We start from the raw sequence: 24,277 nt of genomic DNA, 5'->3' as shown, positions 1-24,277 counted from the left end.
CCCCCCCACCCCCGTTTACCTCAGCCACGGCGGCGCTGTCGCCGCCCTTCCCCCCTCCCCTCAGGCCCTTTCCCGCCTCTCCGCTCGCCCCGTCCCTCCCCCGCCCGCGCTCCCCCCCCCCCCCCCACCGGGTTACGCACGTGTGGCGTCACGGCGGGGCGCCGCGCGGCGGAAGTGACGCAGGAGCTGGTGGCGGCGGCTGGGAGGAGGGTGCCGGCGGGGGGGCGCTGAGCGGCGGCCATGGGCAGGAAGGAGCGGGGTGAGCGGGGACGGGACGGGACGGGAAGGGAAGGGAAGGGAAGGGAAGGGAAGGGAAGGGAAGGGAAGGGAAGGGAAGGGAAGGGAAGGGAAGGGAAGGGAAGGGAAGGGAAGGGAAGGGAAGGGAAGGGAAGGGAAGGGAAGGGAAGGGAAGGGAAGGGAAGGGAAGGGAAGGTTCCGCTCCCCCGCCCCGCTGAGCCCCGGCCGCCCCGCAGAGAAGAAGAAGTCGAAGCGGCGGCACGCGGAGGAGGACGAGGACGATGAGGACGAGGCCGGGGGCCGGGAGCCGCAGGAGGCCGTGCCGTCCGCCGCCGGGAAGCAGGTGGAGGACGGCGGCAGCAAGCTGGACGAGTACGGCGCCAAGGACTACCGGCTGCAGATGCCGCTCAAGGCCGACCACGCCTCGCGGCCGCTCTGGGTGGTAGGTGCGGGGCGGGCGGGCGGCGGGCGGCCTCCCCCTCTGCTCCCGCTGGGCTGGGCTGGGCGAGCCGGGGCCGTTGTTTTGGGAGGAGGTGACTCGGAGGGTGGCGGGGCCGTGCAGAGAAATCTGGACAGATTGGAGAGCTGGGCGATAGCCAACCGCGTGAAGTTTAACAAAAGCAAGCGCCGGGTCCTGCACCTGGGACGGGGCAGCCCTGGCTATACGTACAGACTGGGCGACGAGACGCTGGAGAGCAGCCCCGCAGAGAGGGATCTGGGGGTTGTGGTTGACAGCGAGTTGAATATGAGCCAGCAGTGTGCCCTGGCGGCCAGGAGGGCCAACCGTACCCTGGGATGCATCAAGCACGGCATTGCTAGTCGGTCGAGGGAAGTGATTGTCCCGCTCTTCTCTGCGCTGGTGCGGCCTCACCTCGAGTACTGCGTGCGGTTCTGGGCACCACAGCACAAAAAGGATGTAAAACTGTTGGAGGGTGCCCAGAGGGCTACTAAGATGGTGAAGGGCCTAGAGGGGAAGACGTACGAGGAGCGGCTGAGGTCACTGGGCCTGTTCAGCCTGGAAAAAAGGAGGCTGAGGGGGGACCTCACCACGGTCTACAGCTTCCTCACGAGGGGGAGGGGACGGGAAGGCGCTGATCTGTTCTCTTTAGTCACCGTTGATAGGACCTGCGGGAATGGTGTCAAGCTGAGGCAGGGGAGGTTTGGGCGGGACATCAGGAAGAGGTTCTTCACCGAGACGGTGGTCGCACACTGGAACAGGCTTCCCAGAGACGTAGTCACTGCACCAAGCCTGTCTGAATTTAAGAAGAGATTGGACTGTGCGCTTAGTCACATGGTCTAAAATTTTGGGTAGACCTGTGCGGTGGCAGGAGTAGGACTCGATGGTCCTTACGGGTCCCTTGTACCTCAGGATACATTCTGTGATTATGTGCTGGGGGAACGGGGCTGGAAGCTTGCCTTGGCTCAGGGCCGGAAGCCAGATCTTTACTAGTTACTATGAGGGAAAAACACCCAAGTTGTTGATCTGGGAAAGCTTTGTCAGTCTGGATGGTTTGTTTTCCCTGCTATAGAAGGGTAAATTCTTAGGGTAAATACATTTTTGGGAAACATTATTATAATACATTACCACCCGAATAGTGCAGTCTCTCTGTATCATAATGGCTGCTCTAGAGAAAAGACCGTATTTTCCTCAAGTACCGCTGGCACACCCTCAGCATGTCCTTGTGTTTCCGTAGGCTCCCGATGGCCATATTTTTCTGGAAGCCTTCTCTCCGGTTTACAAATACGCGCAGGATTTCTTGGTTGCCATTGCCGAGCCCGTGTGCAGACCAACCCACATTCACGAGTACAAGCTGACCGCGTACTCCCTGTATGCTGCTGTCAGCGTCGGCTTGCAGACCAGTGACATCACCGAGTACTTACAGAAGCTGAGCAAGACTGGTGTCCCGGATGGAATAATTCAGTTTATCAAGGTAAGGCTGTTGTACTGGTACAAGGAATACATCTGTTGCTACCAGCGACGTCCTTTCCTTGCTGCCTCCGTTTCCCGGATATTTTTTGATGTGTTTGTTCTGCCCAAAGACACCCAGAAGAAGTCCTCACAACGAACTAAGCTGCTCTGCAGCATTGGGTCCCAAACCTAGAGTTGCTGTTTGGCGTGTTCCTAATGACCGCTCTCGTCTGTTTGCAGCTGTGCACTGTCAGCTATGGGAAGGTGAAGCTGGTGCTGAAACACAACAGGTAAGCGGCTCTTTCCTTTGGTAGTGTGGAAGAAGCCTTCCAGTTGCACAGCTGTGCATAAATGGCTGTGGTCTTAGTGCGTGTGGATTTTTACAGCTCCCAGCTGTTTGTGTACGTGTGTTCATTCAGGATCGTATTTTTAGTTGTTGAAAGTTTAATACGTTAGTTAATGATTTCAGTTGGTCCAGCTGCTAGTGGCTGTCATTACATTTTTAAATGTAGGATACAAATTTTCTATTCTGGCCTGTTTCATTTTTTGCTTGGACCTACAATATTCTACAATATCCTTAAGGTTTTCAGATAATTGTTTCATTAATTTCTTCCTAATTTCCAAGAGTATATCTATAAAACTTTTTCTACAGCTGCCCTTCAGTTTCACTTGTCCTGACTTGTATTACATTATTCAGGAGGGATAAGTAAACCCATTGCAAAGAGCTGTGTGCTTCTGTGTGATCTGCTTGTTCCTAGGTTGACTCTGATGTGTTTTAAACACAGAAGATAACGTCAGAAGGGATTCCCTTCGGAGGTCAGCTAGTTTAGACCTGACTGATTTTATCTAAACCAAAGATTCTGCGGCAGGGAAGGGGAGGAGACAGCAGAAAAGTAAAACCTGCAGCTGTACCTTGCCCATGCTTTCTCTTTCTGGTTTTATGTCTTCTGCAACGTTCTTCTTTTTCTGACAGCCACAGTTAAGACCTGGGACTAAAATCTGATGCTCTGCTTGTGCTGCTGCTGTTTTGAACCTACCGTTGTGGGTAAAAGTAATGCTAGTATTACTAGCGGGCTTTTGTCTTCTTCCTGGGTGTCGCTAAGAAAAAGATTTCTCCCATGCCTGTTCAGTCTTACCTTTCTCTTAGCTCATGTTTTAAGTGTGATCTTTTTCTTCGGGGCTTTTTTGGTCCTGTGGGTAGGACTTTAAAACACCACACCAGCATTTTTACAGACTCATCTCAATTCAGTCTCAGAAAAAAAGCTGCCTCCTGCCACATGTCTCAAGTAAGCCTGAAATGTGAGAGATACCTCTTGGCAGTGCTTCATTTTTGCCCACTCGTGCCATTATAGAGAGAGATCATCTGACCAGGATAGATAACATGAAAGTACATGATGCTTTTGGTGTGAGGCGTCTTCTAAAACTTAGGATTGTCATAATTTCTTTTTTTTTTTTAAATTACCACCCCTAACACGGGGTACTTGAGAATGCATCTGGGAGAGCTGTAGATTTGAGCATCTGTGCCCCTCTTCCTATGTATTATTCTGTTGATTAGTTCATCCAGATGTTTTTCTTTGTTCTTTCCTTTTAGATATTTTGTGGAAAGTACCCATCCTGATGTCATTCAGCAGCTTCTGCAAGACCATGTTATTAAGGACTGTCGCCTGAGAAATGCTGAAGGTGAAGAAACAGAGCTCATTACAGAGACATTCACCAGTAAATCAGCGGTATGCTTGGCATGTTTCAAAGCAATTGAACTAACACTGGATAAATCGTTAAGTAGCTTGGAGTGATTATTGTGTGCTTGTGGTGTCAGCAGTCACTTTCAGTTCTGTCAGCAGTGCTCTGTGCCTCGTTAATCAGCTCCGCTTCAATGTGTGGGGGGGGAGCATCTCCTAAAGATCCCTTAGGTGAGAATTCCTTTCTATTTCAGATTTCCAAATCCAGTGAAGGTGGCTGTGGGCCATCAACATCACAAGGAATGGATGCTCAAAACAAGCCAGATGTTCCAGCTGACTTATTTGAGTTCTATGAGCAGATGGATAAAGACGAGGAGGAGGAGGAGGAAACACAGACAGTATCCTTTGAAGTCAAGCAGGTACGAGCACTTCTGTCTGGTAGCATTTGTAGCTTTGAGGGATGTGCCTGGGACTCACGAATAAGTGTGAGAACTTCATGTAAAGTACAGTGCCTCCTTGTTTGATGGCGGAGATCGCTGGAAGTTGATAACATTTCTTTCCATTCGCCTTCCAAAATGTTAGGATCTTCCTTTTCAGTACAGAGGGAGGCAGACTGCACGTTGTTCCTTCCCTGCCCAGAAGGGCAGTACTCACAAGCTAGCGAAGGTTGCAGGAGCTGAGGGAGGTTCCCACCGCATGCAGCTCAATGCTGCTTTGTGCGAGATAAGGGAGAACTCAGTGGGGAGCAAATCTGCTGAATCCGCTGTTGGTTTCAGAACGTTTTTTCTTCATGATTCATATTTACAGAAGGAACTCTTGGTGGCTCTGCTCTCAGAGCTTGAGAGGGGCGGCTGGAGAGTAGAGCACGGTCCTGGCTTGACCTTCAGAGAGCTTTTGTAACTTTCTTCTAGTTGCTTCCTGGACTTGGTGATTCTAATGATGTCTTACTGGGCAAAACAGAAATAATAAAAAGAGAGCTTTTTAATAGCCAAAATATTTACTAAGAAAAAACAAAACAACACAACTTTTGGTGATTGAATCAACTTGCCATTGTGGTGCAGTAACTGCATTGCCAGGGTATGAAGATTTTCCTTTTGACAGCTGTGCAGCTTTGGTAGGTCCTGCCCTGTAACACACAGAACCTTTTGTGCCTGTTATTGAGCTCTTTGTGCAGGACTTCAGGGTGTAGTTGAGTCACTGCCGGATAAACAACACATCTGAGATTAATGCATCATGTACTTCCATCTGTCTAAATAGATAGTTCTCTCTGGTATGGACTGTTACTTAAAATGTTTGAGGGGTACGGGGGTGGTCATGAATGAAGTTCTTGAAATGAACTTTAACTCTTGCAGACTTTGTGAGCATAAAAGATAAATGTAACTTCACCTGGTACTATGCAATCAGTGGTTGTTTAAAAAAAAAAGAAAAATAATAATTCAGATGTGGAGAATTTACCATCTGAAGCTTTGTCTCCTCCTCAGGAGATGATTGAAGAACTTCAGAAGCGTTGTATCCATTTGGAGTACCCTTTGCTGGCAGAATATGATTTCAGAAATGATTCTGTGAATCCTGATATTAACATAGATCTGAAACCTACAGCTGTCCTCAGACCCTATCAAGAGAAAAGCCTAAGGAAGATGTTTGGAAATGGGCGAGCCAGATCTGGTGTTATTGTCTTGCCATGTGGTAAATTACTGAGTTATTTAGGGGTTTTGTTCCTTGGGGGTTTTGCTCTTTGCCTGTAATAAAGTAACTTCTAAATCTGATGATGACTGCTTAGATTTCAAACAGTAGTGGGGACTGTTCTGAGTACCAGTATGCAGAATCCTGTTGGTTTTCAGCCAGCGGGTGATGGGATGGTGGTGAGGAAGAGCCCAGTAAGTAGAGCTCTCAAATATGCGCTCAGTTTTCCCCCTTGTGACCGAAGAACTGTTTTGTGGTTATGATAAGTTAGATTAACGTTAATGCTTTCACTGTGCCCTCTCAGTCAGCTCTGCTGGTCTTCCAGTGAAATATAAAACTGCTGGCACTGGAATAATTTGTTCTTTGGATAGGAATAAGGAGCCTGGGGGGGAACTGGGAATATAAGCAGTGACATGAAGAGGGCTGCAAGCAAGAAGAGAGCCTGCACAGACAGGTTCTGGACCAGGGCAGTTTGGGAAAGAAAGGAGGAATGTGCAGGTTGGGACAGCCCACGGGAAGCTATAGAAGAGTTAGAAAACAGGAGACTGCTTGGCAGTGCCCTCGGTATTGGAGGCAGAGGGCAGGCACAGGAGATAAGGCGAGGGCCTGAAAGAGTGCGTAAGGGATGTTGGAAGGGATGAGGAATGAAGAGACGGGAGGACTTGCTCGGTGGTGGGATGGGCATAGCTGACAGGGGCGGTGGGGGAGATGACACCTACCAGAAGCTTTCTGTGGCCACCTGGAATTTAACCTGCATTTGAAAGGAAGAAAGCATTATGATTGCTTCTATGGCAAAAGCAAAAATTACAGTGATTTTCTTGAGAAAACGGCGTGTATGGGGCAATCCAGCTGTTCTTACCGCAGAGTTCATTTCTTTAAGGCTGGTATAGTACAGAAACGGTGAAAACTTTGCCTTTATGTGATTTCATATCCTCTCAGTTTTCCTATTTCCCTTCCCTCTTTTTCTTCCAGTGCTGTCAGGGGGGTGAATGATGAGTGTCCCTCCTCCTCCCCTGCAGGTGCTGGCAAGTCCCTAGTTGGTGTGACAGCTGCCTGTACTGTCCGCAAGCGATGTCTGGTCCTTGGCAATTCTGCAGTGTCTGTAGAGCAGTGGAAAGCACAATTCAAGATGTGGTCCACCATCGATGACAGCCAGATATGTCGGTTCACCTCTGATGCCAAAGACAAACCCATTGGCTGTTCTGTTGCTATCAGCACATACTCCATGTTGGGACACACGACTAAGAGATCCTGGGAAGCAGAGAGAGTAATGGAGTGGCTTAAAAGTCAGGAGTGGGGCCTGATGATACTTGATGAAGTGCATACTATCCCTGGTAAGGAAATGGTGTGCAAACCCCTCGTGCTATATATGCTGTTAACGTTGCTTTGCTCATATGGAAGATTATGGGATTTTTTTTGCTGTGTTTCTCATGATAGTGTGTAGACCTGTGTCATAGCGTTTTGAAATTTAAACAAATAAATTGCCTTGTTCTAATTTGCTTTTTGTCTGATGCTACAGAGTTTAGCTGACCATTGATTTTTTTATTATTTTTTTTTAATCCTTCAAACTAGCCACTTTGTTCTCTATAATGGTAGTACAGTACACGCATGCCTTCTCCTTTTGCATAGGTTGACAAACTGATAACTAAGATACTTAAATTAAATTTATAGAATTTTGTTGTAGACAAATTTGTTATGTAGATGGTGGTACTCTCCTCAGGAATAGGACAGAAGTTCTTCTGCTTTCTTTGCTTTTGAGATGTCATTGCACTGTAGGCATAGCTTTTAATACCTATTCCATAAAATATGCATAACTTAATGTCCAGAAATAGCTGTTGTATTTGAAGTTACTGTGTAATTCGGATCTATGTTATTGGAAAGCAAGAATGTGGTATTAAAGTGCCTGGAATAATCCTGGCTAAAAGTACCACACAGGATTCTGATAACTTCTCCACCTTGCTGTCATGGTATAATTTGAATAATTTGGTCTCTGCTGAAATGATAGAGTTCAGAAGTAGACTTTGCTGATTACCTGCCATTTTAACAAAGTAGCATATTGCTTAAAAAAAATTAAGATACAGAACCTCCTGTGCCTACGGACTCTGCAATCACAGGATTTGTAGCAATGCTAAAGATAAGTAATTCTGCCGTATATTAGTCCTGAATTTGGCAAAGTCAGCCAAGAGTCCTTGTGTCAAAGATCTTTCTGTGAAATACTACATGACGTTAGATAAGTCTCATAACCTCTCTGAGTATATTACGTTTCTTTTTGGGAAACAGGAAATAATACAAATGCCAGAAGGTTTACTGGGATTTTCAGAGTACGTTGGGGGTGTGAACTGAAGCTACAATCAGTCTGAAGTTTTGCTGTAGCACAGAACACTGTTAGAAGTGTATGTGAAATGGGGTGATATTTCCTAACATTGTACTTGCTTTGTGTTGAGGAGTGGAGCTCAATTTTTTTTACTTTTATTTTTTTTAAATGCAGTACTTGTATTCTAAATCTGTTTAGGAAAGTAAACAGAAAATTTGTCTTACGTTTCTTAGCAAAAATGTTCAGACGTGTGCTCACTATTGTACAAGCCCATTGTAAACTGGGACTGACTGCTACCCTGGTCAGAGAAGATGATAAAATTGTTGACCTGAACTTCCTGATCGGACCAAAGCTCTATGAAGCCAACTGGATGGAGCTGCAGAACAGTGGCTACATTGCTAAAGTCCAGTGCGCTGAGGTGATGCTCTGCTTTTCAATACTACCAGTATATATTTAATATGTTTATAACTTTTTTTTTCCTTTTTTGGGGGAACAACTATAGAATTAAGTATTTATTTCACTTGTTCTGTAGCTCAGGCAAGGCTGTCGCTGGTCAATATGAACACATTGCAAATCCAGTAGCGTGACTTCAGCGCTGTTTCTCTTCAGGCATTGTCCTGCTTGATCGGCTGTCCCCAGTTCAGTATTCAGGAATGTGAACAGCAGCTGCAGAATTGTAGACCCACTTTGCAGCCGGCAGTCACGCTGTCTGATTCGATTTCGTATGTTAAGCTCAGTTCAGTATGGTGTTGGTCAGGTGGTATGCTTGGAGCTGCTTTAAATAGAGACTTCAACTGGTAGTCTGTAGTCTATTGAGGAAAATTATTTTAACAAAGAAGGATAGTAGAAAGCTTACAAATAAGAAAACACCTGCTTATTTCAAGCCTTAAGGCATGAGGATGAAAATGGAAAACATGAAACTTGGTCTTGCTATTTTTTTCCAATATAATAGTGTGTGACCTCTAGTCTTTCCAGCAAATGGATGAGATAAAAATCTGGTATCAGGTAAGTGGAAACCTTTCATACAGGCAGAACGTTAAAGTAGTCTTTCTGGGTCAGACTAAAGGTCTAGCTTAATATATTGTCTCTGCTAATTGTAAAGATACTTAGAGAAGAGTATAAGAACAGGGCAGGCATATCTGTTACTCCTGATGCCTCTCCAAGCTTTCGATCATTTATGAGCTATAATTGTTACCTGCGTAACCCTCAGTGGGTTTCTTTTTCATGATCACTTCTGGTCTCCCACTGAATAGAAGGAGAGTTTTAGCAGCCACAACTTGCTATGATAGTTTCATAGCTTAACTCTGTCTTGATTTTTACCTGGTTTAGTGTGTATTTTATTTTATTTTATTTTATTTTATTTTATTTTATTTTATTTTATTTCAAACCTGTCTTGGCTAGTTTCATTTAATTCTTCCTAACTCCCATAGCAAGTGGGATAAAAATGCAGAATTTATTCCTGTTTATCCTTTCCTGGTCACTCTTGATTATCATCAGAAGCTTATAATTGGAATACTATTATCAATTGGTAGAAAACAATCTTCCTAATTGTTTCTTTTTGTCCTTATAGTGTAGAGTCAGGGGGGTCTTCCACATGAGATAGCATTTCTTAAAAAATAAAATCCACAAGTGGATTGGATTTCCAGTCTCTTGCCTATTAAAGTGCAGAGATTATTATGAAGATTACTAGCTGTGATAAATGTACTGGAGCTACAGTACATTACAGATAATTTATGAAAGTAATTGGTTGTATTTTTAAGTATTTATTACAGATAATATCCAAGGTTATTAATATGATGAGTCAATTAAAGTAATGGAAAAATAAACCAGTCTGACTTGTAGCAGCAGTATCTGCTGCTTTCGCATGTGAGTCCGTTGTTTTCCTTTTGGACTTTGTGCAAACCAGGGGTAGTGGAGCTTATGTACTTTTTAAAAGTAATAGAATGCAAGCAAATGGTATCTAGAAAGTATCTAGGTGGAAAGGAGAGTAATTGGTCTGCAAATTCAGATCTGACAGCGTTGAGGTACTTTGGTTAATTCTACTGCCAACGTGGTTTCTCTCAGTTCCGGAACTGCCCTTGAGACATTGGAAAGTAAAGTCTGAGCTGCCTTTCTCCGGAATGACATGTAAATTGATATTCTTAAGGCCAATGTTTTAAAATAATACTCTGAGATGTTGCTAAAGCAAAGAAAACAACAAAAAAATTTTGATGGCTGGGAAATATTAAGTATAATACGCGCACAGCTGCATTGCATATTTGTTTGGATCTCCTTGGCATGCTATTGAGAAGTAGCATCTCTTACCAACTGTTCTCCATAGCCATGAAAGATCTCGTTTACTCTTTAAGTGCAGTTCTTTCCAGGTGGCAAGAGAGGGCAGTGCTGCTGTCTGATTAGGCAGGGCATGGCCATTGCAGGTATTACTCTTCTTTCATGGTGCCAGCAGAGAGAGCAGCGGTTACATAAACAGCTGCAGAAGAGTTTGTTAACAAAGTAATTGTTAACTTGTTCATACAGTTTTGTTCTGTAATGAAGACTAAATGTGTCTTTAGGTTTTCAGAACATGGATGAAAATGAATTTTTAGGGAAAAGGCTTTGACTGCAGTGGCAGGGAGATTATACACAGTTCGTTCCCTTAATACTTTCTTTCTAATACGTGGTAGCATTCAGTGAAACTACCAGGTGTTAAACAACTTTTTTCCAGTCCTGTTCCAGTCAGTCCCCTGCCTGTTCCTGTTGTGGTCACACTGCCACAGCCAGTACTTTTCATTATAGTACAGAAGTTACTGTATTAAGATTTGTGATCTGCACTGTACAGAAAGCTTTAATATATTATCACCCCCCAATATCTTTTAAATTCCTTCTGGGATACAAAAAGTAACTGGGGGTTACTCTGTGTATGTTTTCTAATTCTAGGTATGGTGCCCAATGTCACCTGAATTTTACCGAGAATATGTAGCCATCAAAACAAAGAAACGGATACTGCTCTACACTATGAACCCGAATAAGTTCCGAGCCTGCCAGTTCCTGATTAAGTTTCATGAGCGACGGAATGACAAAATCATCGTTTTTGCTGACAATGTGTTTGCACTGAAGGAGTATGCAATTAGGCTTGGGAAGTAAGTGTTCACGACCAGTGACGGCACTGTTGTTTTTCTCCTTCCTGGAAAGTTATCTTGTAATCTCACAGATGTCAGTCACCTCTAGACATTGATTGTAATTTTTTGATTTAAGTCCAATCCTCCTATATAAAAAGGAATTCAGGAGGCTATTCTCTGGCATTGCGATGTTATTCCAATGTAGAACAGTTTGAAAAGAATCTTTGTTTAGCATTTGGCTCAGAGGAGTTTTCATGCAAGTTCACTGTGAATGACTTAGTATTTCTCCATTTTCCATTATTATTAGCTGGTGGGCAAAATCAGGGAGCTTTTAAAAATGTTACCGGAACTCTTTCTATAATAGAGAGACAGGGGAAGCTATGGTCTGGGAGGAACAGTTTCAAATGAACACTCTCTGGATCTTTCAAGATCTTTTGGAGCCCAGGTCCTTCCTGTTCAGGTTCTCAAAAGGTCTTAAACTTCTTTTTTTTTTTAAACAAAAGAGAGAACCTTATTTTTTTTGTAGTATACTGGTGCATTGCCTCAAACTACTGTAATCATTTAATAAATGAAAGCACATTGATCCTGTGAGCTCCTTGGCTACCCTAAACGACGCTAAAATTAATGTACTTTTGGAAGGCATTGCAAATAGAGTTTACTGAGGGGTTAGCACTGGTGTGTTTGTATGGTTTGGGAAGGGATGATCAGGGAGTGTTTGCAAGGATCAGCCATAGAACAATTCTTTGGTGAAAATAAGTACAGAAGCTGGCCTCATCCTTTCTGTGATGAGCCCAAATAAAATTTTGCTGGAAGCTGTGGCGCGTGTCGACCATATGATTTCATGTCTAGGAATTTCAGTAGTAGTTAGCAAAACCACAAACAACTCTCCTTACACTTCCCAAAATTTCTGATCAGTTTTGACTGATGATAGTTTAACAGCCATGTTGTGCTGGCTTGCTGTGGCATCAAAGAGCAGAGCTAATAGTGCTGGATGAATTCCAACACCCGTGGTCTCTTTCATCATTTTTTAAATCTGTCTGGACAGAGATTAGCTATAATGATGCCTCTGGAATGTCGCTAGCAGTGTTCAGTGCACCACAGAAAAAGAGCCTTTAACAAGGACACGTACAGGGAGGGGGTGCTTGCTAAATAGCACAGCAGTTTTTAAATGGGGTAGATTCTGTAGAAGTATGGCAGCAGAATTAGCTGAAGAAATATTAGGTGCTTGCTTTTCATGTTCTTGACTCAGTTCTCCTTTCCAACCATCATGTATGGAGTTTCAGTTTATAGAGACATGTTAAAAGGAAAGGACAGTTGCAGTGCTAGATGAGTGCGAGAGTGTTTTAACGCCGCCCCTGTGCCAGCTCCTCCTCGACCCCCACGTGTTCCTTTGGTACTGGCAGGGAAAGGCCATGCACATGACGGGAATTAGTTTGTCTATAACTTCTGGGGCCACGGAATTCAAATTTGCTTGGCCAGCTTTTACTGTCATGAGTCTTTCATATAGGGTTGTATAACTTGGGCTGTTTATTTTTCACTGGTGCTGTTAATGTATTTAAATGGCTGGTTTTGAAGGACTGTCCCTGTGTAGTTTTGACAATATGTCAAAATATGGGAGAGGTATCTTTATAGATCCATCGAACACCTTTTTGTAGGAAGGAAAAGGTTTCATTTAAAAAAAAAATCAATCTAGCACTGCATGTTCTATGTTCTGGAAAGTACTTAGATGCGTCTTAATGAATTATGGTCAAGTGGGGTGCAGGGATGGTGGGGCTTAAAATGGAGGACTGATAGCCAGGCGCTCTAGGTTATTCTGTGCTTAATTTAAATTTTCTTCCTAGTAGCTTGTATGGTGCTATGTTTGTATTTGTGATGAAAATAGTGTTGATAATACAGTGATGATGTTTTAGTTGTTGCAGAGCAGTGTTTTCAGGGAATCGAGGTCTGTTCTGTTTCTCACGCTGCCCCACCAAGCGAGGAGGCTGGGGGGGTGCAGCCAGGGCAGCTGGCCCAGGCTGACCACAGAGGTGTGCTGGACCACAGGATGGATGTCCTCCTGCTCAGCAGTAAAAGCTGGGGGGGAGAAGTGTGCCAGGGTTGCAGTTGCTTGGGGGCTGGCTGGGTGTCGGTTGGCTGGTGGTGAGCCATTGAATTTTGCATCACTTGTTCTTCTTGGGTTTGTTTCTCTTTGTGTGTTCGTTTGTTTTGTTTTCCTTAAAGCCTGTATGAAACCTATGAGTTCTGCCCTCTGATTCTCTCCCCCATCCCATTGTGGGGAGAGTGAGTGGGTGGTGGTGTGGTGTTAAACCACAACACTCATTTTTGGCACCCAGTTGGGGGCACAGATGAGATAACAGGTTCAACCAGAGTGCATTGGAGGAAACTTAAAATTACAATATCAGTTTTACAGTTTCTGGTTGCAATATTTGCTTATTCGTTGTCACCATTGTTTTATTTAGTCCATGCCATGCTTCCTTTTTTGCTGAGTACCAAATATGAGAACTCGTTAAAGGCTGTTTTTGGCTTTTTCAGTTTGCTGTGATGTGTAGCACTTTAGTTTTGTTTTGCTTGGGAGACCTGTGACAAAAGCATTGGCCTTGAACCTAACCTGGTATTTGGGCTCTGCATTGCTGGCGTCCCTGTACTTCAGGATCCATCTTGTAGAGGCAATTAACAATTAACGTTTTTTTCCTTTTTTTCCTCCCAAAGCCAATTTGTGGATGAAACAAAGAATGACACCTTCCCCTTTTTTTCCTGTGTGCTAGATGTTTTGTGCCTTGTTACAATAACTCCTCAGTATCTTACACATCCTTTGGTAACCAAAACATTCCTATAGGCATGTCTCAGGAATGTGTTTTTGACTTTTCCTAAGGTTAAACAACTATTTAAGATCATTGCTCGGGGATATGCCCTGAGGAGTAGGGTTACAGGTGGATAGGCGGGTGCATGGGCAGGTACCTCCGATGCTCTGGGACTTCACCCCCGAACAGCTGTGGGATCCCAATGAAGCGATGAAATGTTTGAAGGAAGTGAATTGTTAGAGAAGCCTGGATTTTCAAGTGTTTAAATAGGAAGCAAAGGTTGCAGCTGTTAATGTGCTAACTCAGTAGATTTGAGGAAAACGTCTTTTATTTTAACAGCTGCCTCTAGTCTTTCATGTAGGCCTAGTAAATGTATTCAGTCTCATCTACAGCTTCACTGGTGCACATAATTGCAAAACATTTGTAACTGCCAGAATTTATTTATGGTAGGTTGGGTTGTTGTAAAGGGTTCCACAAGCTGGATAGCTGCCATAAACATCCAAACAAGCTAAAAGCAAACTGTAAGCTGTATCAAAATGTGGTCCGTTCTTTTATCAGTTCAAATGTGTTCTGTGCTTCCTGTCGTGGTATCTTTGTGAAGACATGACTGAGAAACCTTGATTTGGTTTAATTTGCATTTGTTCTGTGGTTGTTTTCGTTTTTTTCAGACCCTATATATATGGTCCTACTGCACAAGGAGAAAGAATGCAAATCCTGCAAAACTTCAAGCACAATCCAAAAATCAACACTATTTTCATTTCCAAGGTAATTGAGGACTTAGTGTGTTATTGTATCCATATTCAGAGTGAACTTTATTTAAGAGCAAGTTATATATGCACATTGTGCATTGGCCATCCTTGTATCGCAGCTAACAAAGGTGTACTTTGTACTCAGTCTTTGTTTATGAAACGTGGAAATAAGAGGCTGCTCAGAGACTGCTTCTGTGTTGTAGGTAGGGGATACGTCCTTCGATCTACCAGAAGCCAATGTTCTGATTCAGATTTCATCCCATGGTGGGTCTCGAAGACAGGAGGCTCAAAGACTGGGGCGAGTGCTGAGAGCCAAAAAAGGTAAATGAGATAGTTCTTAGGCTCTGTTTAGCATTTAAGTAATTATTCAGTTTAAATGGAATACTGAAACGTAGACAAACTGTGTCGTCTTAAATACGCTGTTAGGTTGAGATCACATGAGAGAGGGTTTTTTTAATAATAATATAGATGCCACCCTGTCTTTCACTTGCATCATATTTTCTTTCCTTTTCCAGTTATTCAGCCAGAGATGTATTTTCTTAAATATTTTCTCACATCTTTTTTGCCCTTCCATTATAATGTTTCACTGTTGCCAGAATAACTGAGTTGTTGTTTTTTTTTCCCACTTTTTGTTTCACTTTTAACAACTTAAAATTAGCTTTGTCAAATATGCATAATATCAGTAGAAGCATTCAATGTTTCTGAAGCCAAAACTCACAGTGATTTTTAATTTTTTTTCCAAAATTTGTGGATTTGAATATATTGTGTGACAATAAAGCAAGTATTGTTTCTATTCTTTGATTCTGTCCTGTAATGATTGGGGGATTCTAGGGGATAAGTAAATTTTAAACTGCAAAGCTATTTGTCTGGGATATCTGTGGAGTTGTTCCCCCGTAGCTGCAGTGCCAGTGAGCTCTGCTGACATGACAGACAGGAGGATTTCTGGCTGGCATGAACTCCAATGCTTGTAGTAGGTGTCTCAAGCAGCCCGACCGACAGTGATACGATCGCTTACAAGATGTAGTAGGCAGCTTTTTCAGTAGAAGTGAGGGCGGGCTTCCTGTCCAGCATTTTAGCACAGTTGTTAGTCACTAGCAGGTTTGTATAAACCAGTTATAACCGGCCTGCAGGTTTGGTGTGGTTTAGGTTAAGTGCAACTTGTCAAGCAATTGCTCTCATTGAGAACAAATAAACACAAAGCCACCACGCAGGAAAAACCTTGTCTGAAAAAGGGATAGATATTGTCCGCTTCTGTTGAATCGTGGTTTTTGTTGTAATGAGTCTGTGAAATTAATTCTTTTTATGGTGGCTTCTAGAGTCAGTGAGTAGAGATCACCTAGAAAACTGTCTGATTGTATTGACATTTTCATTTTTGTGACGGATAAGCAGACAGTCGGTAGGATGTAAACTTTTGTGTGGGCATGGTTTTAGGAATCGCATCTTTGGCTACTGGAAATCTGACTGATGACTCCCATCCATTTTTAGTTTGAGGAATGTTATTGGGAAGGTGGTAGTGGGGTGCTTCTGTCACTTTTTTTTTTTTTTTTTTTAAATATTTCAGTTTGTCTGGAACTAAGGAGAACTTTCTTAGACATGAATTTCTGGTTGACTCGATGAACTGAATGTTTCCTAACAGACACTGACTTAAGTCTGTTGTCTGTTCCATTAGTTGTTAAACAAGGAATGCTTAATCTGCTGTATTTCAGTTTATATCTTCCCAAGACAAGTTAAAAAGTAGCTCCAGGCAAAAGTGGTTCTGCTTCAAGAGTTCTCGTGTACAGGGTGGTAATAAGCTTGAAAGTTGGTTTATGTCACAGCCTGTTGGCACTTATTTTAGAAAGAATGAGTATTCACTAGGGAAGCAGTCATAATTTAGTGGAGGCTATAACTGTCAGCTGGAGAGTGAAATTATTCATAGTGCTTCAGTTCTGTGTTTGTCTATCTGGAAAATGACTCTTGTAAGCAGGGTTGGGGTTTCATTTTGTTTTTTTACCTCTGTTTTTGTGTCATTTAGGAAATCTGACTTTCTTGCCCTTATACAGACTTGCTTATACCTTTAATTTTCTTCCTACCAAAGCACTCTCTGCAGTGTTGTCTTGGTGCAGTTCAGCAAAGGCTCTTTTTGTTGAGTGGAGCTAAACGCCAGAAACACTACAGACCCAGGGACCTGGGACATGCCTGGTTCATGTTAAATCTTCAGGCAGAAGTCATGGGTACTCATTTTAAACAGTAGAGCCATAAGTCATTTTCAGGAAAGAATGAGGTCTTATTATGGACCTTAATGCTTTTTTTCTGCTTACCAGTGTGCCAGTGTTACAGAGCTGTTGAGCTGGAGCCAAAACCATTTAAAATGGATTCACTTAAGATAAATAACTCTACTGCTGCTGCTTTTCTCAGAAAGCCCTTAGTTTGGTCCAGCCTTCCTATATCCTTTTTTAAACCTTGCTGACTTTGTTTGTTCTTTTTCTGGATTACGGAGAAGAAATGGGTGAATTGCATAGAAACTGGATATTCATGGTACTTCTTTTATATTGACTTTGGATTTATGTATTTTTCATAGAGTATATGTCTGTACATCAGTGAAGGAAAATGAAACATTTTTGGGGAGAGTAATACTTTGAGTTAGAAACACTTCCTAAAAAAGCTGAAGGAAAATTAACTTTTTTCCACTTTAGTTCTTCTTTCAGTTTTTCATTCCTTGATAATTCCTTTAGCATGAAATTGTTTTAGAAAAGTTGTGGTACTCTAAAAAGAAAATGTCTGGAAAGCACATTTTGAATGCATGCTGACTATTTTCTTTTTAAAATGGGATTTGTTTTACAAATAATTGTGGCTTTGCAAAACATAAAGAGCTTTTTATAAATAAAACTGATTCTTAAAACAATTTCTACTTGCACTTGAAATCTACATACACAGTTATTTTATGTGCAGTTCGTACTTACAACTGAGGCTTTGTTTGAAAATGCGTACAAAACCTGTGTTAGTGAATTAACAAAGTCTCGGTGAGAACCCAGTGCTGTTTAGGTAAGAGAGATAACAACTTCAAGGTTGTTTTTGTTTGCTTTAAAAAAAAATGGTTGTTGTTAAAAGGTGCATAGGCTGGTTTATCCTAGCATTGCTAACTCTGGTTTACATGGATAAGTTTTTCTTTGTATTTTACGTTCAGCTTTTTGACATGTTTTAAAATCCTTGTTCTTGACTTTTTACTACTTATTTGCAAGTCTGTTATGTAAAGAATTTTATCTTTTACTTTGTCTAGCATAGTAAAGAAGCAGGTTCTTCTTGGAGTACCAGCATAACTGTGATAGTCTAAAGTTTTTTCAATTTTTTTCCCTTTAACCCTTGCTCAAGTTACTAAGAACAAGAGTGGGAATTTCCATGTGGCATGCTTTGTCGATCTATTTATGTAAAGTTTGGGTGCAGGTTGTCTTTGAAATAAACTTTGCAAATTGATTTTGTGGAGAGAGAGCTTATTTAAACACCTGGTTTTACTGTTTAGTCCTTTTTTGTTCTTGGTTACAGTGTTCCAAATGGAATTAATCGTTTGATGTCTTTGTCTCCTAGGCATGGTTGCAGAGGAATACAATGCCTTTTTTTATTCTCTTGTGTCCCAAGACACTCAGGAAATGGCATATTCAACCAAGCGACAACGGTTTCTTGTAGATCAAGGCTATAGCTTCAAGGTAACTCATCCCTTCTGTTTATTATACTTGTGGCCTATGAATATAACATTCACAAATCACAGAATTGTAGGCGTTGGAAGGGACCTCAAGAGATCATCAGGTCCAACCCCCCTGCCAAAGCAGGTTCCCTGCTTTCATATTCATATATTCATATTCTTTCATTTTATTACTAGGACAAATACTTGAGAATTCGTGTTGTGGAATGTATTAATGAAGGTTTTGCTTGCAGGCAGAAACTGTTCCAGTGTTGTTTTTTCATCTGTATTACTGTGAGGGTAGATACAAGTAGTTTGATACAGCTTCTAGGAAGGTAAGTATTCTAACTTCAGACCAAGGAGGCGCAGGGGAGTGAGGCAGAACTTCACTTGTGTTTATGCTCATCCTCTTCAGTTGTCTATCCATGCAGGCCTCTTATTAGTTTATTATCATTACTAGTTGTACATTAAATATTGTTGATGGTTGGTCATGTTTTGGTGGCCAGCAGCTATTCAGAAAATTTCCAAAACATCACAAATAAATTCCAAATAACTCCACTTTCAAGCCAGTATTTCACTATGGAGACAAAATATTTTTACTTGTGGCTGAAGAGATCATACAGTGGGCAGGCCATACCAACAGCCGTGTTGGTATGGCGGCTCTGTGTTAGCAGAAACCCTTGTAGCCAATGGAAGTCTTCAGACTGTGCTTATTTAGCTTCCACTAACAGTTTGATCTTGCTCTTGTAATGTTCTCTGCACTTCGTTCTGAAGTATATCACCCAGATCCAAAATGACTATGTTGAATGTTGATTGGTTAAGAAATGACAGAACTTACTTTGGAAAAAAACTTACTGCGGAATAGAAATCTTCCTACCTACAACTAAAATGTAGTCCTCAAAATAGAGAAGATTTTCAGTGTTGACTACATAACAGAGCCATGATTGTAAGTCAGAAGTTTCTCCTCGAGTCCTTTCATAAAGGACTTAACACCGTCTCGTTTCTCCAGTCATGTGTTGTTTCCTCTCTTCTTATTTTTATATTTTTAGATGTGTGATGACCTGTAAGGATGCTCTTCAAACCATCTGACTTTCAAGATTGTTCTCTTGATTGTTGTTTCATTGGCTAGGATAGTCAACAAGCTCCAAGGTGTGTCCTCTCTTGGATACAGTGATAGTGAGACATCAGACGAAGTTAGATACAGTTAAAGCATTGTCTGTCCTCTCAAAAACTAGCTGCTGCAGCCAGTAGGCAGTAGCCCTGTCTTCCAAGGAAACCATGAAATTTGTTCACCCTTTGTACTTCAGTGTATTATGTACATAGATATGTCATCTTCCTCCAGACATAAAATCTCATTCCACCAAAGTTCCTGTATTTTATAGAGTCCAAGGCCTATAATTTCTTTTTCTTTTAATCCACAGGCTGTCCTATATGCTCAGCTATTTGGTTGTTAGAGGCAACAGTGTCTCATGATAGCCCTTGCTTTCAAGTATATTTATTCCTTTACAACTGGAGTTTTACTGCTCTTATTAGAAGCATTCCCAAAAATGCTTCTTCCAGGAAACATGGCTGAGAAGTAAAAGTTAGGGTTCCCATACCTGCCTTTTGGAAACAAGCTCTAGCTTATGATGTTGAAGAATCCTGCAAGAATTGCACCATGTGAGAGAGTAAGCAGCCTCTGCTGGATTGCACTTGACCCTAGCTGTTGAAGGTCTTTTTCTTGTGAGGCATGTGTGCACTATGGGATATCTCTGTGGGTGAAAACTCTGAACTGCAGCTACCCCAAAGTAAACTGCTCTGTAATCAGTGCTCCCATTAAGGAGAGCTTTAAGGAGGTCCTCACGCTGAAACAGGTGTGTCACAGTCTTTAAAGGTGAAAGTCTTGTTTTGCTTTGGCGTGAATATACTTTGTCAAAATCGCAGATCAGTTAGCTGCAGCTACTTAACAACTGTGTCTGTGTAGCTATAGCCAAAATGACCAGAGAAATCCCTTTGCTTATATTTGAATGCCTTGGATGATAGAACTAAGTAAGGGGTTAAAATAGAGGGTTTGTATTTTGCAAGGAAGACCTACTTCTAGGAGCTTTGGGTTAGTATAGGAGTAAAAGTATTACAAGTGGCAGCTGTGAGTGTCTGAAGCAACATTTTAGCGGACCAGTCCTGGAGTGTTCTTTATTTGCAGTTGAGTAACAAAATGTTAGAATATCTATTTTTCTTCTGTTTGCCAAAGTTTAAGCCTTAGTCATAGCTGGCATCAAACAATAGCAGGGCTGGAAGAAACTTGAAGAAACCATCTATTGTGTTTCTTCATTACAAGCCAGGATCAGCTGTGTATATGTCATTCCCGGCAGATGTTTGCCATCATGACTCTACCTCATCTTTAGGTAATTATTTCAATGCTGATATCCTTTTAATCTTTCAGTAGCTCCATTCTCTGCCTTTCAGCAGAAAAAAGAACTAGATTAATATTTGTTTGCTAAGTCACACATTTTGTCTTTGCTTCTTAAATAGAGCCTTGTCATCACAATTTGCTACTTGGAGTCTTAATTATTTAAAAGATTTTCGTTAGCTAACCAAAGTTTACTTTTTTACTGTGTTGTGGTTTTGAGGTTGAATGTGGGATATATTGAATTTTAAACCAATACCAGAAGAATTTACTGTATCAAAGAACTGGGGATCACTTAAAACTTGGCATCTGAAGAACAGCTTAAAAAAATTATGATGCAGTGGGAATTCTTTCCATTCTATGAATCATGTTAGCACTGTTTTGCAACAACTGGAAACAGGCTAATGCAATTTAAAATTGCTTCTTGTGACTCCATTTTAGTTTTGAGATGATTATAGCACATGTGCTTCTTAAACAACAAGAGGGACAACAGTGTTAATTTGTCCATGTAATAGGACAAAATAGAATTGGATTCTTAAAACTAGACTTTTTCAGACAGTTTTGATTTAAAAATTGCCGTTGACAGCAGCCCACAACATAGATTGGTACTAGTATTTCCACTCTGTTTTTCAAAAACACTGCTTTGTGTCTAATGTGGATTTGTTTTGCCTTAAGCTGTATTTCTATTGTTTTATCAGTCTTTGAGATCAGATGCAGCCCAGATTACTGATGTAATTAGTTTCTAATTCTGCTGACTCCAGATGAACTGGAAAAGGAGAATGAGGAGGAAAAACGCTAGATAATTGAGGGAAATGGCTGAATTTGAATGTCTCAAAATGTCTTCAGGATGGAAACATGGTGGGAAAAGTGGGATTCTCACGTATAAATGTATGTTTACCAGAACACATTTAACTGCGGGAAAAATTCTTGCGAAGTGCTCGAAATAATTTGCTTAAGAAAGCAAGCTGCCTATTGTCATGCTTCATAACAGAAACTTGAGAGCTTTACAATTCTTCAGAAAAGGAGAATTTTCAATTAATGAAATATATGGCACTATATTGCCAGTAGATGGCATGTGCCCTGCATCCATGGTTATCAAATGAGTTACTAGGAATTTCGAAAAGAACTAACATAACACCCACATTATTTTTGTGTGCTTAGACACAAAATTGAAAGAGTCCTTTTGCTATGCTGCTGCTGTTTTGTTGCAGATTGCTGTTTTGTCTCTCAACAACTGATCGTGAATCTTAATGTTAGTTTTTTTGCCCATATTCATAAATATTTATGCTAAAATTCTCAGTGTCTGGAAAGCTAATGGATTATTTTTATGAAATATAAAGTACTAGTTCATGTAACAGTTGGGGCTGGAAGGGATGTTAAAGATCATCTAATTCTAACCCCCCTACCATGGGCAGGGACACCTCCCACTAGACCAGGTTGCCCAAAGCCCCATCCAACGTGGCCTTGAACGCATCCAGGGATGGGGCATCCACAGCTTCTCTGGGCAACCTGTTCCAGTGCCTCACCACCTTATGAGTGAAGAATTTGCTATGTTTACATAGTAAAGAATTTACTGGTTCATAACTAGACAAACCTACAGCCTGCAGCATGAAGTTAACTTTCAGTAAGGTTCCTGATCAAGCTGGTATGGAAGTTGGTTGGCTGACATTCTCTGTCCAGAGCTGTCTTTTTTAAGAAGAGAGGTTTGTATTTTGCATTTCCAGCCAGAATATAACAGGGATTGTAGGGTGGGGGGTACACCCGCACTCCCACCACAGGTAATAACAGTTCAAGGCATTTCCAACAGGATGTGGAATCAGGAGTCCTTCTCTTGGTTTTGAACACCAACACTCAAGGAATGAGAAGCCCTACCTTGTACTTTGCTCTGTTTCTTAGGTAATAACAAAACTTGCAGGCATGGAAGAAGAAGAACTGTCATTTTCATCCAAAGAAGAACAGCAGCAGCTTCTCCAGAAAGTCCTGCAAGCATCTGACCTAGATGCTGAGGAGGAGGTAGTTGCTGGAGAGTATGGTTCAAAGTCAGCTCAGGTAATGAAAAATGCTCTGAAAATGATAACCACATATGCAGCAGAACTGAACCATCCCATTTTAATTCTGAATGTGGTGACATCATTGATGCCTTAGTATCTTTGTGAAACATTGGAAAATATTTTTAAGCTGTATTAGTAGTTGGCTATTAATTCATTTGTTGGGCACTAGAAGCAAGTTAGACAAACAGAATTCTCGTCCTGCCTCATCGTATTTGAAGATGATGACCCATCTATTGTTACAGATTTTGAAGTTCATCTTTTCAGTCACAAGCAAGGAATATTTTAAAACACTTTTAACATAGGCATATGTCAGAGCACATACATACTCTTTTGTGGTGGCATTGTGATCCTTGAATCATGCTGCAATTTCTCTATGCCCAGGGGGCACTTTTTTAAGGCTGTAAACTTAGAGTGAGTGGCGGGCAGTGACTTTCTTTGTAGAAATTCTTTAAGAAAAAAATTTCGAAGGATTTTGGTGTAAATGAATAGTGCTGCCCCATAACTAGGGGATCAGTAGGTTTGAGCTGATCAATATAATCACATATTAAGCATGTGTTTCTCCCCTTTCCTATAGATGTCACGTCGTACAGGCACAATGAGCTCTATGTCAGGAGCAGATGACGCGGTTTATATGGAATACCACACATCTCGGAGTAAGGCGTCTTCAAATAAACACATCCATCCACTATTTAAACGATTCCGGAAATGATGGTCTTCGTGTGTGCATCTTGTTAAAACTGTGGATCCACGTACCTGTTTCCATAACTAAAACTATGGATTTGGAATTTCTGGCAGGTCCTCTAAAAGACTTTTTTATATGCATCTATATGGCCACATACTTGCTTGGCAATGTATGTGCTCTTATGGATGAATGTGAAAGGAGAAAAGGAACTAAATCGCATCACAGCAGAGACATTATCTGGTGATTGGATGCTGGTTACACCTGTCTGATTGCCAGGGTAACTAATAGAGTTTATTTTTATCAGCTGAAGACCCTTTTTCGGAAGAATTCCGAAAAGGTTTTGTATATGAAGTTTGTACTGATGTTAGAAATATTATTTATCTGATTACTGTGTCTGCTTAACAGGGTATTGACATTTAAAATGCTTAAAAATCATTTATTGAACTGAACAAGTCCTGATAGGAGTACTTGACAGAATGTTTTTAAACTGGGAGCTAGTTTATACTCATGACTTAACTTGTCTTAAAATTCTAACAAAGTGTTTGAAGCATTTTGAATTGCTAAGACAAGAACAAAGAGGGATTCTGTCTCCAAAGTAAACCAGAGGAAAGCATTAGTAAATACAAATAAACTGTGCTCCATTTTCCTCATTTTTCTTGCTATTGTTGAGAAGTTGCTGAAATAAAAACTTTCTTTTGTCATTTCTATTTATTAATCATACAATAAAAACATCGTAACTGCTAAACAGTGCAATGCCACTACAGAAGTTATTGTTGAAACAGTGTTTTGACTAGCCACACAGTGACTTGGAAGCAGAGGTATGAAGAAGAGAATCCTGGGTTTGAGGCTTTTTACTTAACGAAGACAATGCAGTAATTTTCTAGAAAATGTGAGGAGAGGTGGGATCAGTTTGTGGCAGACAGACCATTTTTAAATAGACTTCCATTTAATATTGTGACAGTTATACTACTTAGTATAACATTGTGGATTAGTTTTATTTTTTTTTCTGAGAGTATAGTGTTTTAGGAAC

The 24,277-nt window shown here is 41.5% G+C and overlaps 1 protein-coding gene across 4 annotated transcripts; it reads left to right on the top strand.

Moving 5' to 3' along the window:
- Positions 1 to 103: 103 nt before the first annotated feature.
- ERCC3 (ERCC excision repair 3, TFIIH core complex helicase subunit) lies at positions 104 to 23,992 on the top strand. Of its 4 annotated transcripts, XR_013954051.1 has the most exons (16): positions 104 to 259; positions 474 to 679; positions 1,932 to 2,168; positions 2,387 to 2,436; positions 3,738 to 3,873; positions 4,080 to 4,244; positions 5,307 to 5,511; positions 6,528 to 6,842; positions 8,056 to 8,240; positions 10,739 to 10,941; positions 14,390 to 14,486; positions 14,674 to 14,791; positions 18,035 to 18,153; positions 18,383 to 18,463; positions 19,178 to 19,277; positions 19,550 to 20,517. XR_013954051.1 is itself a non-coding variant. In XM_080601358.1 (15 exons), the coding sequence occupies exons 1-15, from the start codon at positions 241 to 243 to the stop codon at positions 23,272 to 23,274; spliced, it is 2,343 nt and encodes a 780-aa protein (XP_080457484.1). In that variant the 5' UTR covers positions 104 to 240; the 3' UTR covers positions 23,275 to 23,992. The 4 variants fall into 4 exon arrangements, 2 of the variants coding, with proteins under 2 accessions (XP_080457484.1, XP_080457485.1); XR_013954050.1 differs by lacking the exons at positions 18,383 to 18,463; positions 19,550 to 20,517 and adding an exon at positions 22,411 to 22,528; XM_080601358.1 differs by lacking the exons at positions 18,383 to 18,463; positions 19,178 to 19,277; positions 19,550 to 20,517 and adding exons at positions 22,411 to 22,563; positions 23,140 to 23,992.
- The last annotated feature ends 285 nt before the right edge of the window (positions 23,993 to 24,277 follow it).

Source organism: Anser brachyrhynchus (genome assembly GCF_964034855.1).
Source record: "Anser brachyrhynchus genome assembly, chromosome: 7".
NCBI lineage: Eukaryota > Metazoa > Chordata > Aves > Anseriformes > Anatidae > Anser > Anser brachyrhynchus.
This window is presented reverse-complemented; position numbering and strand designations above follow the sequence as displayed.

Excerpts from the sequence above, each read along its gene's own strand:
- ERCC3 (XM_080601358.1), top strand. Across the intron at positions 3,874-4,079 it reads CATTCACCAGTAAATCAGCG|ATTTCCAAATCCAGTGAAGG; the intron begins GTATGCTTGGCA and ends TTTCTATTTCAG. Across the intron at positions 14,792-18,034 it reads AGTGCTGAGAGCCAAAAAAG|GCATGGTTGCAGAGGAATAC; the intron begins GTAAATGAGATA and ends TTTGTCTCCTAG.